At 41.3% G+C, this 18,404-nt stretch overlaps 1 protein-coding gene across 27 annotated transcripts in view; it reads left to right on the plus strand.

Moving 5' to 3' along the window:
- Positions 1-18,404, plus strand: part of dmd (dystrophin) — a 1,604,005-nt gene that overhangs the window by 1,482,326 nt on the left and 103,275 nt on the right. For 22 of the 27 annotated variants that reach the window (XM_069890130.1, XM_069890120.1, XM_069890110.1 and 19 more), the window contains 2 exons: positions 11,483-11,544; positions 14,030-14,104. In XM_069890130.1, coding sequence (XP_069746231.1) covers positions 11,483-11,544; positions 14,030-14,104 — 137 coding nt within the window. Of the gene's footprint in view, positions 1-9,697; positions 10,052-11,482; positions 11,545-14,029; positions 14,105-14,682; positions 14,846-18,404 lie in introns of those variants that run through there. The other 5 variants (XR_011341867.1, XM_069890134.1, XM_069890133.1 and 2 more) reach the window with 5 other exon arrangements.

Below are 18,404 nucleotides of genomic sequence, written 5' to 3' on the forward strand. Positions count from 1 at the left end.
AGAAAATTGTGTCATCTACTTTTACACACTGGGTCAGTTCATTTCATCTTTTCATTCTATCATTTTAGGTGAGTAGTGGAACAGCTTGGCCAGGATTTCAACTCATTCAGTTCCATAGGTCCCCCTCACAACAAGCAGAATTTTGCCTGGTCCCACAGTCATTGATTGTCTTATGCTCTCAGTCAGTTTTCCATATCAACATGAATCAATTAGATCATTTGAAGACTTGCTTCCCTGATGGAAGGCAATCACAAAGGATCATGTATATATCTGGCAGAAATGGGTGCAAGTATTTCAGCCATGTCTTTAACGCTGGAAAGCTGGGTGTTGCTATCAATCTTCATCAGTGGTGAGGTTATTGGCAGATTCTGCTCCCATCACGTGGAGACTCCAGATCTCCAATGTGGCCAGCTGAAAGGCTTCGTGGTCTCTGCACTTACTGTTGATGTCTCCCAGGCACAGCGCTTCCTGCCCGTTTACAGCAGGAAGTCACATTTCCATGTGCCTGTTCTTTCTATTCTTCAGAGTGGGTAGATTTGTCTTATCAGTGAAACATCTTGTACCCACAAAGTGTGTTGGAAGAGTTGCAGATACAAGATATGTCAGATAGGACTGTGTGCGAGACAATTCTTCCAATTTAGACTCTAAATAAAATATTGCAAGTTCACCTAGTCTGGGAACAGCACTAATATGTCCTGATCTGACTCCTTGGTCAAATACTATGTGGCTTTATTCTTATTTTAAAATATTAGATTTGATTCAATTGAGTGGTTTTCTGTGCCATGTCAAGGGGCAGATTACAGTCAACAACTGAGAAACAAAGAAGAAGAATAGAGAAAATGAGCTAACAATTTATGGTAATTGCTTTTCATGAAGTACAGTTTGGAAGCCAGCTTGTATACTTGTTCAAAGGCTGATTTCCTTTTCAATATTATTCCACCCTCAAAGATTGGACATGAAAAACAGGGGTGAAAATTAGCAAACAGATGGAGGGGTTTTTTTGGAGCCAGCAACCTGAAGTCTTGTTGTACAAAGCTAATGTGAAATCATATGGCACTGAATGTATTGGATTGTGGGTGTCTCTGATACAATTTTCAGAATGGCAGAGATTTCTTTTCCATCACTTGCCAGCAGACACATTTTGGATATGTTTCCAAAGCTTTCGAAGTATTTCTGTTGAGCACTTGGTGCTCAGAGTATCCATCTGTAGTCTCTGATAAAAGCCGAGGTGATTGGGAGCAATTTCCAACAGAAAATATCCCCAGGTTTGGAGTGAATAAACATTATAGATTAAAATATTTGGATGGAACGCATTCTATCTGGTGGTCAGTGACTTGTGGTGTTCTCCAGGGATCTGTTCTAGGTCTCTTCCTCTTAGTCATTTTTATAAATGACTTGGATGAAAAAGTGGAGGATGAGTCAGATGATGCAAGCTTTTGAGGTGTTGGGGAGAATGTAGAAGGTTGAAGTAGATTACAACAGGATAGGGACAGGATGCAGAGTTGGGCGGAGAAGTGTCACATGGAGTTCAATCCAGATGTGTGATATGATGCACTTTGGAAGGTCAAATTTGAAGGTGGAGTATGTGATTAATGACAGGATTCTTAACAGTGTGGAGGAACAAAGTGATCTTGGTGTCCAGGTCTATAGATCTCTCAAGGTTGCACACAAGTGGGTCAGCTTGTTAAGAAAGGGTATGGTGTGTTGGCATTTATTAGTCGGGGAATTGAGTTCAAGAACCAGAGGTAATGCTGCAGCTCTGGTTAGACCATGCTTGGAGAATTACATTCAATTCTGGTCACATTATGGAAGGTTGGAAAGGGAGACATCAGAGGTAAGTTTTTTACTCGGAGATTGGCGGATTCCTGGAATGACTGGGGTGGCAATGGAAACTGGAACAGGGTCTTTCAAAAGACTCTTAGATGGGAACATGGATGAGCAAAAATAGAGGGTTATGGGTTTGATGTTGAGAAAAATTAGATTCCACAACAATGCTGGAGAAACTCAGCAAGTCACGAGGTGTTCTTTATGTATGCATCATTACAGTCCTGAGCCCTTAATCAAGGTATGAGCAAAAGTAGGCAGGTGCCTGACTAAAATGGTGGGAGGAGGGCCAGGGGGAGGAGCACAGCGTCACAGGGAAAGGTCATTGGTGGATATGGGTGAGAGAACATGAGTAAAAAGCTGAGAAGTGATAAGGGAAAGGGTTAACCCTCTGAACGGAGTGAGAAAGGGATGGAGAGCTGGAGGAAAGGAGACAGAGAGATGAGGAAGACAGGGGAGTGGCCTAACAGAAATTGGAGAAGTTGATATTAATGCCATTCAGTTGGAGAAGACCCTGACAGAATATTAGGTGTTGCTGCTCCAATTTATGCGTGACCTTGATTTGGCAGTACATGAGGCCATGGATAGACATGCCGTCATGGAAGTGGGGCGCTGAATTGAAATAGTTGGCCACTGGAATATCCTCACCATTGCAGCAGAGAGAGAGGTGCTCAGCGAGATGATCTCCCAATCTATGTCCAGTCTCGCCAATGGTGTTGCTTGGAAGGACTGTTTGGGGCACTAAATGGTGGTGAGGAAGGAAGTGCAGGTGCAATGTGACAATTAGTGTGAAGGGATGAGTGGATGAGGAAGTCACGGAGGTAAGCTACAATCAGAGTGTCTCCAGATTTTCTTGTTTAATATGTTGTGGAGTAGGTCATCACAACATTGTGGGCCAAAGAACCTGTGTTGTGCTGTGGTAAAACATGAAAGTCTGCAGACACCATGCTTCAAGTAAAAGCACAATTCTGGAGAAACTCAGCAGGTCAAACAGTGAACTTTATAGAGCAAAGATAATGATGCATAACCAATGTTTCTATACCTTAATGAAGGGATCAAGCCCAAAATGATGGATATTTATCTTTATCTTTGCTCTATAAAGTTCACTGATGAGTTTCTCCAGCATTTTTTTCACTATATTGTGCTGCAATGTTCTGCATCCTATTTTCAACACTTAACCTACAGAGGTATGTGGGTTCCCCTCCCCCTCATCACTGCTGTCCCCTCCCTCCTTTTTACACTGATCATCTCCTGCTTCCCCCCCCCCCCCCCAACTTCTTTGTTTGGACGCCTACTGGCATTTTCTCATACTTTGTTGAAGGGCTCTATCCTGAAACATCAGTAACGTATCTTTACCGTTGCTACATAAAGGATGCTGCTTGACCTGCTGAGTTTCTCCAGCATTTTGTGTTTTTACAAGTTTGTGGAAAGTGCTTTTTGATACTAATGGGACCAAATTATTGATTTTGAACTGGCAGGTGACTTGTCATGGAATAACATCCCATTATAAATGCTTCTTATTTCAATACTTGCTGGGTGTCATGGAATTTTCTAACAATTTTTCATTTTACCACCTCCCATTGATTTCCATTTGGTTACAAACAATAATGATTCAAAATCACCTCATTGATTTTGGGAGATTTGCTCAAATGTAAGGCACTTTTGAAGTGCAAACTCATTTTTCTTTCACAGCACTATCAGGAAGCCTCATTAAGTGAGTCTGGCAATTTTTAACATACATTGAGGATGGAGCTAGATAAAGAATTCAGTGACTGAATGGAGACATCAACTGTGGTGAGGCAGTGAGTGATAAACATATCAGCGATGTTAATTGTCATATTCTGACCTGCAGAAACATTCTCCAAACTAGTGACGAGTAAGAAATCATCTTGTCTCTGGTCACATCGTCGTGAACATGATTAAAAAATAGAGCAGATGTTGAGTCAAGATGTGATCACTCTTGGTTCTGATGATTTGCATGGTCTTTGTTCAAGGAATGTAGCGTTTCGAAGGATGCCTTGACCCTTGGATTTTTACCCTACAAGAGAAAGTAAATGATCTCTCCTGGTACTGAGTTGAATGGGTGTATTTATTCCTCATTTGCAATCCATGCACTTGCAATAAGTTCTACTACACCCCTCCCCCCCAAAAAAAATAAATTCATATTATATACTTCTGTGGCTTATTGGTTTAAAAGAGAGGGACTCTTCCAACCCCAAATCTCTGATCAAACTCCATTTGAAATTAAATCATTTCAGCTGCAGAGTGATCATTGATGTGTTCCCATCAGACACCCTATGTGCCAATCAAGATATTAAGCTGATAAACCTTAAACAAGAGAATCTGTAGATCCAGGGGTCATGAACTCTCACTGTGCCCTCTCGTTTATCTCTGCTGCTTGCACTTGACCACAGCATGTCAGAATTTTCTTCTTGAACTCTATTCAGCTGCTTCACTGTGAAGTCTCTTCAAGAGATGCCAACCCTGACAAAATTCTTCTCCTCTCTTTGATGGGAGTTTTGTGAGAGTCCCTGCTATTGAAGGGCTCAGGGCCGTGACATTGGTTACACTGTACTTCCCATAGATGTTTCTCCAGGACGTTTGTGTATTGTAAGCTGAAAACATTTTTTTTGTTATTCCAAATAAATTACAAGGGGCTCAGTCCTGTCTTGGCCACCAGCTTCCATTCCTGAAAAAAAACAAAGTCTGCAGACACTATGGTTGAAGTCGAAGCCAATGCTGGAGAAACTCAGCAGGTTTCCAATGGTTCAGATTTGAGCCCTTCATCAGTGTATGAAAAAATGTTAGCAGCCCTCCAACAATAAAGGTAAAGGTAGGAGGGGTAGGGGGAGGAGCACTGTCCTAAAGAAAGGCGATAATAGATGGAGAAGGGAGGGAGGGCACAGCAGCAAGCAGGGAGAGGAGCAGAGCCAGATTCAGACTTGGTTTGCTCCAATTATATTTGGAGGACCCTTATTAAAAAATTACACCAGAAGGTCTCACAACCTTGAAAACATATTTGCCTTTCAATTATTTAATAACAAAGCATTTAAACTGAAAAATACAATTATTTTCATATGAATGCATTTACTGATTACATATTTATTATTTGATTGTCTTGATCTCTGCCTGGAAACGATATTTAATGTAATTTTAAAAATAATTTTAACATACATTTATGTATGTGTGTATATATATATATATACACACACACACACATTGCTGACAAAATAATTAATCAGAATTACTTTTATCAATATAAGTAATAATGAACTTGTTTGTAAAACAGAAAAATTATATCAGCTACAACTTAAAACATTTTCTTTCCCAAAATCACGAATTGTGTCCTCAAATGATGTTCCTCACAGTTTATTGCTTTCTCTGCACATGATGCTAAGTTCAGGCTGTTTATCTTGAGATATGGTTCCTCTCAGTTCATTTTTGATTCTCTTTCGCTGTGAAGATGACCTTTCTGAACGATTTGTGGCCATCATGGTTGTAATATCGTTTCCACATGAGGGAAAACAAAATGAATCTGGCCTTGGAAGATGATTTGGTACAGATCTTTGTGGGATATTTGTACTTTTGCTGGATAATTCTGCTTGACGTAAGCATGGAAGTGTCTCAGTTCACCTGTAAGGTTAATATCAACATTACTTGTCTCCTCTTTCATCAAAGTTTCTACTGCTCCATGTAGCTGTGCCTCTGAAGCTTCTAAATCTTTCTTTTTTAAAATATTTTTATTGAAGTCTGCAATAATGCAAAAATCAAACAATGCATTTCTATATTGAGATACAGATTACAAAAAAAAGAGAAAAAATATCTTGTTAATTCAAAACCCTAACTCTATATAGGTTGAAAAAAAAATTAACATAAAGTAGCACAACCTGGAAACAGAAAGAAAACATCAAAGATTTTAACAACCCGAAAACTGTAGTGGTAGTGGTCCGTAAAAGGGCCCTATGTCTTTAGGAAATTTGCATTTGAATCTTTAATGGCATTGTAGACGCAAGGAGGGGCAGTGAACAAAACACACCAACAGTCATGAGAGAGCTTAATCAACTGACTTTAATAGAACTCTCGTGCGTACTTAAATCCCTCAAAATCTGATGACGCTTGCAACTCCCAAGACTTTTATGATGTCAGCCCCAAGGGCTGGAGCCACGCCTGTTACATCAGGGCTCTGTGACCTGGTTCACTTAGAGTGGCTTAGTCTGCCACAGCATATCTAATTTTTTTCTCAACTTAAACAAGACATAATATCACTTAACCATTGCGTGCGTGTGTGAGTGTAGGTGGAACATTATTTTTCTATTTAATCAAAATTGCACGTCTGGCCATCACTGAAGTAAAAGATAAAATTTAATTTTGATTTAAGGTCAATAAAGCTTCAAAATCAACTAAAAATGACAATTGTTTGCAGCATAATTGTAAACTGTTGCTCTGCTACTCAAGTTTGCTTCCAAGACATCTATTATAGGAATAAAAGACACATATCTTACTATAACAGTTAGTTGATCCACATTGGAAAGATCTGGTGTAGAGTCCACAGGCCAAATGAAGAAGCCTGTTTTTCTCAAATCTTCAAAAATTGATTTTCTTGCTCTATTAGTCATAAGCTGAATAAGTTCATATAACCATATAACTGTTTACAGCACGGAAACAGGCCATCTCGGCCCTTCAAGTCCATACCGGTTCACTTGAACAACTCCATTAGCTCCTCCGCAAACTCCTGAGGAAGCAGAGGCTGGTTGTCGTGTATCTCAAAAATTTTACTAAGATGGATCTTGATTTTTGATATGCCTGTGGTCCATCACATACTATCTTAGACAAATATGAAAGAGACCAAGATCCTGTTTGCATACTGTTTTTTATGATGGGAAAGAAATGGATCAAACTTGGCAATTAATTCAAACAGGCCAAGTTAGTTGCCATTATTTGGAAATCCAAAAGTTTTGTTGTCTCTCCTAAAAGCTAGCCCATTGTGATAGTACAGATCTATCACCAATGTACATAGTGTATATAGTTACTGTATCTAGACTGTGCTTACAGCGATTGGCTGAGAGCCACCGTCCCTGGCCCCGTCCTTTTGCGACGCCACGTCCGGCACTCAAAGAACGACCCCTTGGTCGACCGAGTGACTCTACTCCACGCGAACCCACATTACGCATACGTGGAGTTCCCAGACGGGCGGGAGGACACTGTTTCGGTGCGGGACCTAGCTCAGGACGCGGTAGACCCAGCAAACCCCCCAACTCCTTATGCTCCAGGCCCCGTGCCGCAACAGAAGGACCAACAGCACCCCAATGACTCGGGCCACCCTGCCGACAAAACGACTGGGGAATTGAGCGACGGAGCAGTCGCACCCGATGAGCCCGCTGGCGACACCACTCCAGCGACCCCAATCCCGGCACCACGGCGGTCACGCCGGATGGTCAGACCCCCTGACCGCTACAGTCCTTGACCTACCCCTTCCTTTTCATTCTCTCCCTCGTTTTTGTTTTTTTTTCCCAGGGTTAATTCTCCAAGAAGGGGTGAATGTGATAGTACAGATCTATCACCAATGTACATAGTGTATATAGTTACTGTATCTAGACTGTGCTTACAGCGATTGGCTGAGAGCTAAGCCACACCTATTGTTTGGGCCTTAAAGGGTTGTGTCCCTAGCCAGGTCGGATCATTCCGGACTGGTCGGCCACCTGTGAAGAGCTCCGGTCTTTTGCTAATAAAAGCCTTGGTTTGGATCAACAAGTCTTTGGTTCTTTCGACGAGCTCTACACCCATTTTCTGTTAATGTGTGTATCACTGCAACGACACCCTCAATCACATGCCTCCAGTAGTTGTTCCGTTTTTATTTGTTCTGCTAGTTTTGAGTCTAAGGCTGTACTGCACTTTCTTGTCAAGTATGTCAACAAAGTTGTTCTGTGCTCTTCAGAGTTTTCATGACTTTGAATTGCAATGGGATTTTGCCAGCTGGTGTGGCAATTAATGTTGGAAAAAAAAGCTTGCAAAGCAGTAAACACAGCCAGTTGTTGGAGAGTACACTAGTCATTCGCGAATGTATAATTCACCATTAACTTTTCTGGACTGAAGAAGACCTTTTGAACAATATCGATCATGATTTTTGATTGACTGTTTAGTTTTCAAATGGGCATTTCTAGGGTTAACAATCTGAAGGACCTTTCAGGATCCAGGATAAGAGTCCATCCTTGGTTAAGACACCCCATTGACCAAGGTAATTGAGTTTCCAGAATTTTGTTGTTTCAACTGTGGATGTTGGCTCTGCCAGACTCACATTTGTGTCACCTCCAGAGTTTCCCTCAGATGAGATTCCAGACTCCATTGTCTCAGTAGCAGAGGTTGTTTTCGGATTTTGCTGATCACCTTGGGTTTGTGAATCCTTATCTGTTACTGGAGTGAAATATCTGTCAAGTGTTGGTACATTTTTTTGTTGCTCTTCAAGCTGCTGTTTTTTTCCCCCTTTTCTGGTATCCGCTCTCAAATGTCCTCTTCATTGTTAGCCTGAAAAATAGCAAAGTTATACTGAAAATAAATACTTTAAAACTGCAAATAAAAATTTGCTACATGATCCGTTTAAAAAGGGTCTACATAATATTTATATTGATACTTAATATACGGCGCAGTTACTGCGCGTCAAGCCAAGGACAATAAACGTTCGAAACCGTAAACATGATTGAATCAAACATGAATAGCAACGGGGCCATCATTAATTGGAGACTTAATTTATCATCATCAATTATACATCAATTCAAAGCTATTTTGTCACTTGCCTTATTTGCCAAAATATTTATACTGAATTTCCACGCTTTCTTCCCCTGGACAGTATCGGACCCGTAAACAAACAACTATTAACACTAATCCCAACGTGTAGATTGAAAACTAAACACAATAGCCTGCATTAAATAGTCCGCAGTGATGCATGTGAGCTGAAAAGTCTCCAAATTACTAATGGCCTGAAATTAAATGCAAAAGTCAGAAAATACAAAGTGGAATAATATAAAGGTGAAAAATTTTGTGTGGACGAAACATATATATTGTATATAGTGTCTGTATACTAGAGTCCCTGTAATTAATTAGTGGAAGCACTGGATGAAACAAATACAGACAGTGCACAGAACCTTTTAAAAGTGCCCCCCCCCTCAAATTCTGAACTTTTTTGAGGCCCCTGTGGATTGTGAGGCTCTCAGCTGTTGCTTGTGTAGTTTCTGCCTGAATCCGGCACTGGGAGGAGGGATGACTCCGTGAAATGAGAGGAGCTGAGGGAAGGAAGACAGGGGGAGAAAGGTGAGCAGAACCTGGCGTTGATGCCATCAGGGTAGAGTCCTCATCAGCTGTGCCTTCCCTGTAAATTAATCAGTGGAAGCACTGGTTGAAACAAAACCCCGATAAGGTAACCGGTGGTATCATTTCCCCCCCCCCCCCGGGAAACATGAGGGGGTAACCACTCCAGACACCACGCTCCTTGCTCTTGCAAGGTTCAATTCGCCTCTACCAGAGTGGAAAGGTTAACGATCTCCGCTGTCAGGCCGACTTTTTGCTCGGAAGTTGCACATTGAGGTTCGCAGTGATGAAAGAAAATGCTTCACTGGGGAAATCTGAGGGAAGGGGTTGGGGGGGCTGTTTTATTTGTCGCCCCACGCAGGTTCTTCATTTTTAATTGATTTATTTTGCCTGTCCCACAACGAGGTGATCCGTTTTGTTTTTGTCAGGTTAAAACCTCCTGTGATTTGTGGAGGCGTGTGCTTGGGCAAAGGTCCCCGCATCTCATGTTGCAACTGGGTGTTGTTCACCTGATGTGTCTCTGCCAGGGATTTGCCACGGTTCACCAGAAGGGAGTAGTGTCAGGGTTGCAAATCATTTCACCACCACGTTCCTCTCTTGCACCAAGGTTTGCAGAGGGTGAAGGGTGGTACGTGCATTTTAAAAAGACACCCCCCCCCCCCTTCACCTCCCTGAAGTAGCCGGATTTACTGCCAGCGCCTGGTTTTCTGCGCGAGTCCCCAGTTCACTGGCGGAGGGTGAAGGTCCAGAAGTTCCTCCCCGCCTCACTCCCCATGAGTGATCAGCACAGCAGGAGTTCGTGAGATCTGCATTCCTCCCCCCCCCCCCCCCCTTGTGTGGTGCGCTCCGTTTCTCGTTGACTGACGGTACAAACTGTGTGGCTGGAACTAACCTGCTTCTGCAAGATGAGGGAGCAGCTGAAAGGGTAGGTAGAGGGGAAGCCTATTCACTGGCGTGACTCGCGCGATCGCGACAACTTGGATCCGGCTTCTCTTGAAAAACAAGTGATGGTTCGCCACCTCGGCATGGGAGCGCAGCGGGGCTGCCCGTGCTGGAGCGACCACCAGTACAGGTAGGTTGTCCCGCTCCTGCTCTGGCATCCACTGCACATGGGTCGGGGAAGAGGCTTCCCCGTGGAGCTGCTCGCTTGATTTGGAATTTTTTTAAAAAAGAGAGTGACAGGTGAGGAAAGGCGGCCGCAAGGGTCCCGTGACCGTGGGTTTGGGGTTGACGAGGAGTCGAGTGGATGCTGTCTCGACCCGCCCTGGAGCCGAAAGGACAACAAAGAAGTTATTGAGAAGCACAAAAAGCCTGGCGATGCTGGAATCGTGGGCAGACAAAGAATTGGTGGAGTAAGTCCGCAGGTCAGACAGGATCCGTGGGCAGAAATGGTCAGTTGTTGAACTCAGGGTAGAACGGCAGGTAGTGGGGTGGGGGGTGGGGAAGGAAGGGGGACACCCTTGCTCTCATTTCAAGCTGTAATACATCCCAGAGCAACACACTGGGACTGAACTTTGAATAAGACGAACGCATTTTCTTTTGTTCGCTGTTTGTTGCGTTCCGTTACTAACAGAAGTGTGAATTAATCCCGTGTACGGCTGTCGATGGAACCCTTTCTGTGGAAGGGGTGAATTTCAGCAGTAGTCCCCCCCCCCCCCCGGCGTGCACTCGAACTCAGCCCCAACTCGGAAACCCACCTCCTGCTCTCTCGCCTCTCCCGTTCTGCGCGGACGCTGGCTCTGTGTGTATTTCAAGTGAAGCTGGGAGCCCTGAAGTGCTGAGTAGGCAGATCTGTACAATGGCCTCTCACACAAGTGCTCTCACCGAACGAAGCCGGGGGGGGGGGGGGGGTGAAGGGGGAAGAGGAGAGACAGCCCCCTCCCCCGTCTCTCTCTCTCTCTCGCCACATCGTTCATTCGCGTGCGTAAAACGGTGGCCACCTCCATGGAGGGCCCAGGAGCAGGATAGAAACTGCAATATTCTTGTTTGGGTCAAGGCGAATACCTGCAGCTTCCATACAGTCTGCATACAAAGTAAGAGTGGGCCAGTGATCAAGAGAGAAGCATGCTTCCTTTTGTGTCCGGTGACCTGCTTCTTCAGCAAAGTTATCTCGAGTGCATTATGTGAGTGAGAAGTCGACTGCTGTGCACGTCCCCCAAACCCTCCACCTCTGAAGCTTCCTCGATTGGTTCGTCGCCGCCAATCTGGCAACGAAAGGGTCAACAGCAGAAGAAATAGTCGGAGGTATCGCTCTGATTTATACGAGGGCACAGCTTTTTATATATATATATATATCTGTTCGGCTAATTCCCATTTCTTTCCCTACAACTCTCCCCCCCTCCCCTGTCTCTTACAGCCACCAAACTCAGACCACCTGCTGGGATCACCCGAAGATGTCGGAACTCTATCAGTCACTAGGTAAGGAAACCCCCCCCCCCCCTCCGAATACTTCTGTTCACGTTTGAATAATGTGTCGCCGCCAATTTGTTTCCTTTGTTCAAAGAGGGGAAGCTTTTGGGAAGAGAAGCTTTGAATGCGGTTGGAGACAAGCCACGATTTCAGTTGCTTAGCAGTTAATAAGGTTGGCTGACAGGATGAAACAATTTATTTAAAAAAAAATAGGCGGATCATTGCAATGGAGATAAAATGATCAGAGTTCCACAATTCATCAGGGACCTTTGCTATCATGTATTTTGAGCTCTGCAATAAGGCTGAATTTTTGCCAGGCATATTTAATAGTTGTCACTCTTAAAAGCAGAAGCAAAGCAGTTTTGGCACTTGCCATTAGACTGCCGTCTGCATGGGGTCAATTATTCACATTACAGAATTCTGGGGTTTTTTGGGGTCCTTGTCTGAACCCAGGCCATTATTTCTCTGGGATTCAGTACACTGGCAGCATTGCAATCCTTTTTTTTACTCTGGTCTCTGCAGGTTTCACTGGGAAAGTGTATGTTCTCCAGTCAGTGAGAAGGGCAAAAATATTCGTTTTTTTTTAATGTATCATATATTTTGGCTCACTTTAGTAAATGTAGTTTGATGTGGTTAATATCGATGCCACTATGTTCCCTTACAAAGGCAGTGAGATGAACCACTATCAAACAAAAAATGGTAAATTCAAGCCAAATCTGTAATACAACATGTGGTACAATCCCGTAAATTACTTTGCTGTTTTGAGGGAAGCCATTCTACCAGAGATTTAATTGTGACTTACATAAAATTAAACTTGGAGCTTGTGCTTTGGAGAAAACATACTTGTGAGTATGACTTGTTCACCAGAACAGAGAATTGGAACAGGTGGATAAGGAATTCTCCAAATCAATTCTAAAATATGGAACTCCATAATATTCTGGAAACAGAGAAAAAAATTCAAATAGAAGTTTGTGTGCCTTCATTGTCCAGAATGAAAAAAATAAATTGCACGTGAAAAGATCAACATGAACAGTCTATGCCCTGAATGCTTTCTCCTGTAGACATTCTCACAGAAAGACACGTCATCGAAATTGCCCGACAATGTCCGAATATTTTGAGCAGAGCATAAAACGTTGGCCCTTAAGCTTCGTCAAATGCCAAGTACACTCTCGTGCCATGAATTCAGTTTCATCCTGAGGTAATTGGACAGTAATAAGTGGACAACATGCAGATTATCCAAACGTAATTAGCAGTGCAATAAAACGTTTCAACCTCACAAGATTACTCAAAGCAAAATTGAAATTAGAAATTTTAATCTCAGTCACTTCAAATATTATCACGATGATTGTTAAAATATTCTCATGCTGGAACTGAATGTTTTATTATCATTAGGCAGATAAATAACTTTTCACTTTCACTCATTCATCATAGCCTTGTGGCCCAAAAAATTGAAATGCATAATTTTCACTCTTTGCAATAATTTTATAGAAACCAGTTCTATTCCAATGTATGATAAATATTCATTGCTTTATGTGACCTGATAAATATTTAATTTTTCTCAATCTGCTCCAATTTAATTGTTGAAAAGTAAAAAAATAAATGTCCACAAATGAGCTATCTCACAGAAAGGCTAAGTACAGACGCAGCAAGTTACTTCTGTTTTGGAATGAAATATTTATATTCAATGAATAAGCAGACATCTTGGGTGAAAAGATCCCTGGCTCAACAATTATCAATATCATATTCAAGTGATGAGATCAAGTAACCAGTGTTTTGAGTGGCACTAGATATCAGGTTTGTATTAGAACTGTAACATGCAAGTGATTCACTGTAATTACTGCTGGGAACAGAAATTCTGGGAGAAGCTGTGTGTGAGTGTATTTGCTCAGAAGTTTGTAAATTGATCAGAATTCTATTTGATCCATATAATAAAATAAGTCTTTCAGTGATTGTATTTGTAAATCTCTTCTGAAGTTTTCATAAGATTCTCTGAGAATATAGAAGCAAAGTGACAGATAAAAGATATTCAATGTCCCAATAAACTTCAATGAATACATTTAATGGCTGTAACGAGCATCTGTCATCATCTAACCCCAAAACCTCTTTTTGAAATCAGCATCAGTAATTATGAACTAAAATGTGAGTAACTGAGGTGTGATTTTTGTCGTCATTGTACTCAAATCATTAAATTAGGGGATCCAAAGCTCTTGTGAAAGAACTTCAGTCGCTTGTGAAATGTACTTTTCTATGATTTTAGTTGATCTGGTGTCTCAAATAGAATAACAGGACTGAGTATATAATAAATGTATTAAATGTTCCTGGTTGATAACCTCTGGCCTGTATCTTTATGCTGTAGGGTATTATAATTCATCGAATTGTGAATGCAAGGTATTTTGATTTCAGGGGCTGCAATTTTTAACTTTTGAAATGGTACTGTCATGTGAGGTTCCTGCACATTCCAGTGAACTTGTTGTTTTCCCTTTTTTTTTTACAGCCGATCTAAATAATGTCAGATTTTCTGCATATAGAACTGCCATGAAACTGCGAAGACTGCAGAAAGCTCTTTGCTGTAAGTGTGATCTGAATTTCTGTTCTTTGTCTTTCGAGTCACTCATTTTCAGGAACATTGGGATAGGCAAATCTACAATTTGCAACACTGTGATCTCACCCCATCAACCTATCCTTGCCCCACATCCCTTTATTCTTTTGGAGACAAAAATTTGTCAACCTCCAACACATTAAAAATCTGTGAATCAATTCCAAATTTCTAACCCCTTTATTTTCATGTTTCCTAGTTTTTCTTCCAACATTCTGTCATCTCAGACAATGCACATAGATTCATAAATAAGCAGAAATATTTCCTTGTAAAGGTCTGGTAGTTCTCTTTAATATCTTGGAATCGTTATGTCACTGACACCATCGACATTCTAGGTTATTTAGCCTTCGTCTCTGAATACTTTCCCTCTAATTTAATCCCTGCAGATAGGGTATTATTCAAATAAATACAGCTTTCACTCCTTGGATGAACACTGTCCCCCCCCCACACCCCAGGGGTTTTGCTGGAATTGATCACTGTATTCCGGATGTGGCCTAACTCTAGCTTTGTATTGATGAGAAATGACGTGCTTCACTGTTTTTGCAATTCAGTAGCTTACGTTCAAGACCAGTTCCACTACAAAGACGATATTATGTGGCTAGGTGATTATCCTGCCTTGGCACTCACAGAAAAACATTTTGGCTATGGTGGTTGAGGAGGTGTCACCAGCCTTCGGGCCCATAATGTACCCTGGACTCTCACTTCAACCATGAGGTTAGACAAATTGAGATTTCACAACCTATAAAAGTATTGGAATGATATGGACAAACCAACTGCAAATTGAACTGTTGGCAGTTTTCTTCTGTTGGCAAATATTTGTGCTAATTTTGATGCATTCTCTATCCAACTACAACCAGTAAAGCTGCAGAATCCAGGGTTCACACATTTTGTTTGAAGTTAAGGTTACTAAGTGAGTCTTTTGCTTGCTGCCACATTTGCTACAGCTGATCATTCTAAAGTGATTTTCAGAGTGATTGCGTTGGTTGCACTTGCAGAGGAATTGGATTCTTGAATGTAGTTAGGTAATGGGTAAAATTTAGAATACCGCAGATTGATTGTTTTGCAGCAATCAATAAGTCATAATTATAAGAACAGAAGAGAAGCCACTATTCTGCGTCCAACTCCGCAAAAATGGTTGAGACTATTTCATGCACGACAGCTCTCCTTGAAGGGGTATTCGTTGTGGTGTTCAGTTGAGATTCAGAGAATAAGAATTGTAGAACATTCAGTTTTTTTTCCCCCACAAGTGTGGAAATACACTTTTTTGCACCAACTTTCTTGGAGCCAGTTCAACTTTGCTAGAATTTTTGCAAAATTCTCAAGAGGAAGCACCCATATTTTTGAAACTATTGAAGCTTCAAGTCTTTGGAAATAAAGGTTTAACGTCAATGTTTTAAAATAAAGACTGCTTTCCCCTAAAAGATGTCATGCCAGTTTGGACTATCTTTTTATTGGTTTTTGTGGGGGGGGGGGGGAATCAGGTTGCCTAGATACATGATATAATGTTCAGATAAAGATAAAATAGAATTACAGATGATAAGCAACAGTAAACTAGATACACATATTTTTTGATGGAAAAAAACACCTATTATTAATCTAATTTCTAACCCCAACCTGAGCGATTGCTGGCAAAGTCGGGTGTCAACTGCTAATTTCGATATTACTCGGTTCAAAAAAAGGAAAGGACCAAAAATAATCTGATCTATATATTGTGAAAATAGTTGAAAAAAGAACCCCAAAGAGAAGAAACTTTAATATTCATTGTAGTAGTTGAACACCTAATTTTCTCAAGATTTATCTTAAAAAAAAAGTTGATATTTTCATTAAGTTGGGCCCACTGAGACTGAGCTTTTTCTTCTCTCATTAAAGTACTTGAAAGAATCAATGAATTGTCATCAATTATTTTCCCCAGGGAGTTTACACAATCACTTGTGAGTCCTCAGTCTTGGGCTGCTCTTGTGTTTTCAGTTCCAGTAATGAATGGATAGGAAGAGAACTGTGCGTCTCAGTCCTTGGTGGGAACTCTTCTAACAAATGATTTGTTGACTGCCAATGTCCAACCAAACATGCAGCTTCCTACAATTAAATCTGTTTTGACTGCAAATTAATGGAGTTGACCTTTTGAGAAAAGGTTTGGAAAAGAGATGCAACTAATTAACTACAAGTAAGCGTTCCTAATTTATATCTATTAAAGAAACGTCAATAATTTGGCAACAATATACCCAGCAGAATGACTCCTTTTCAAAGCATTGTCTTTGATTTATGTGCATTAGAAAAACTTGAATGATTTTGTTACAAAGCTGCAATATTCATTAACACGAGAAGATTTAGAACTCAGTCAAGAACACAAAAAAAGGAGCAGAAGGAGGCTACCAGGACCCTCAAGCTTGCTTAAATATTCATTTTAATATGGGCCCAGGCTTCAACTCCCCTGCCATGCCAGTTCCACACAATCACTGCTCTTTGTTCAAATGTATCACAGCATCATCATTTGACTTCATTCCGTACAAAAAAAGAAACAAGTGCTGTTTCCCTGCTCTAATCTCAAGATTTATTATTTTCTTACTTGCGACCACTGTAATGCTTGACAAGGTGTTGTCTTTGTTTTACAAAATATAATGATTGATCTGACCCTTTTTGCAAGTGTGCTTCAAAAGGAGATGGGTGATGAGCCTCTATCTTTGTGACAGGGGCATTTCATTATGTCAACGTTGCTTGGTAGATCTGTTAATATCACGGGCTGTTTTTATACGTAGCGGCTCGATCTTGCAGGGGCATTTCATTATGTCAATGTTGCTTGGTAGATCTGTTAATATCACGGGCAGTTTTTATACATAGTGGCTCGATCTCGCAGCTGCATGGAAGGTAATTAGATTCTGAATGAGGCCATTCGTCCCAACACACTGGAACTGAAACAGCTCTTCCTTGTCTTGCCACCCACTGCCATCCTATTTTTTTTCCCCTTTTACTCTGGTTTTCAAACTTTTTCTTTCTGCTCACATACCACTTTAAGCAATCCTATGCCATAAGTGCTCTGTGCTTAAGGTGGTTTGTGAGTGGAAAGAAAAAGTTTGAAAACCCCTGATTTAACTGGACATATTTTCATTTTTTCAAGTATTGTATGTCACCATTAAATCAGCTTCCACTCTTCTTTCAAGCAGATTCTAACAGCGCGAATATAAATAAAATGCAGATGTGGAATCCGAAAGGAAAACACAGCCTGAAGAACTCAGCCAATCCAGCAGCCTATGTGGAAAGAGCAGACAGTCAAGGTTTTGGGTCAATGACCCTTCCTCAAAGAGTAGAGGGTTCACAGTTGTCAAGGCAGAGCAAGGTGAAGACTGAGGTGCAAGGCAAAATTCTGCATGGAGTTTAGTTAAGGCTGGTCAGGTGATAAGGAGCACGAGTTACTGGCTGTTATTAGACATTTTAAAGAAATTGAATGAGAAAAGGACTTGTGTTTGATAATGAAAGAGCAGATGCTGGAATCTTGCCCGAACAAAGAAGGTAGAAGGACTCTGCTGTTAGGTAGCATCCATGGAGAGAAATGGTCCAAGGACAATTGAAACATTTTTTTTTAACAAATAACATGTTTTTTTTCCCATCGGCCATTACCACACCTACCTTCTGGAGTGACCATTCACACTGGAACAATCAGAACGCCAAAAGTTTGGATCTCACTGCGTTTACATTAAATATCTGATGTGCAGTATTTTCAGACAACATGGGATGCCACTGCATTGACCGCAACGTATAACCTATATGCGATGTACAGCATTGTGCATTATCAATAACCTTCCATTGTTGGTGATGAATGCCTACAGTTGTGTTTAGGCTGCAGGTGTTCTGTGAAGTACTCTACGGGTCCAGGAGGTAAAATATTGGAACGTTATTTTATCTCCAGGACCTTTTACAGAGACTATGTTTGGGAATTTTTGAAGCAATTTTCTGAATGCAGTGGTTGTGTGAAAAAACATAATTGACCATGGGGGCTTCCTGAATTACTGGTTTCCTCCATCTTTTTTTTTGCTCCAATTGAGCCATTTACCTGGGGTTAAAAAATTCAGTGTTTATTCCAGAGGGTTGCCAAATGATCAGGAAGGAAGCTCAGATGCAGTTCTTCCAGTTTACATGGGATCTCACTATGGTAATGGAGGAGGCCACAGACAGAGGTCAGAAAGTGAGTGGAATTGAGAATTCAAGTGACATGCAACAGAAAGCTCAGGACCACCCTTGTTTTGCTCCACAAAACAATTAACCATTTAGTGTTTCT

This window comes from Narcine bancroftii, chromosome 7 (assembly GCF_036971445.1).
Source record: "Narcine bancroftii isolate sNarBan1 chromosome 7, sNarBan1.hap1, whole genome shotgun sequence".
Classification (NCBI taxonomy): Eukaryota; Metazoa; Chordata; class Chondrichthyes; order Torpediniformes; family Narcinidae; genus Narcine; species Narcine bancroftii.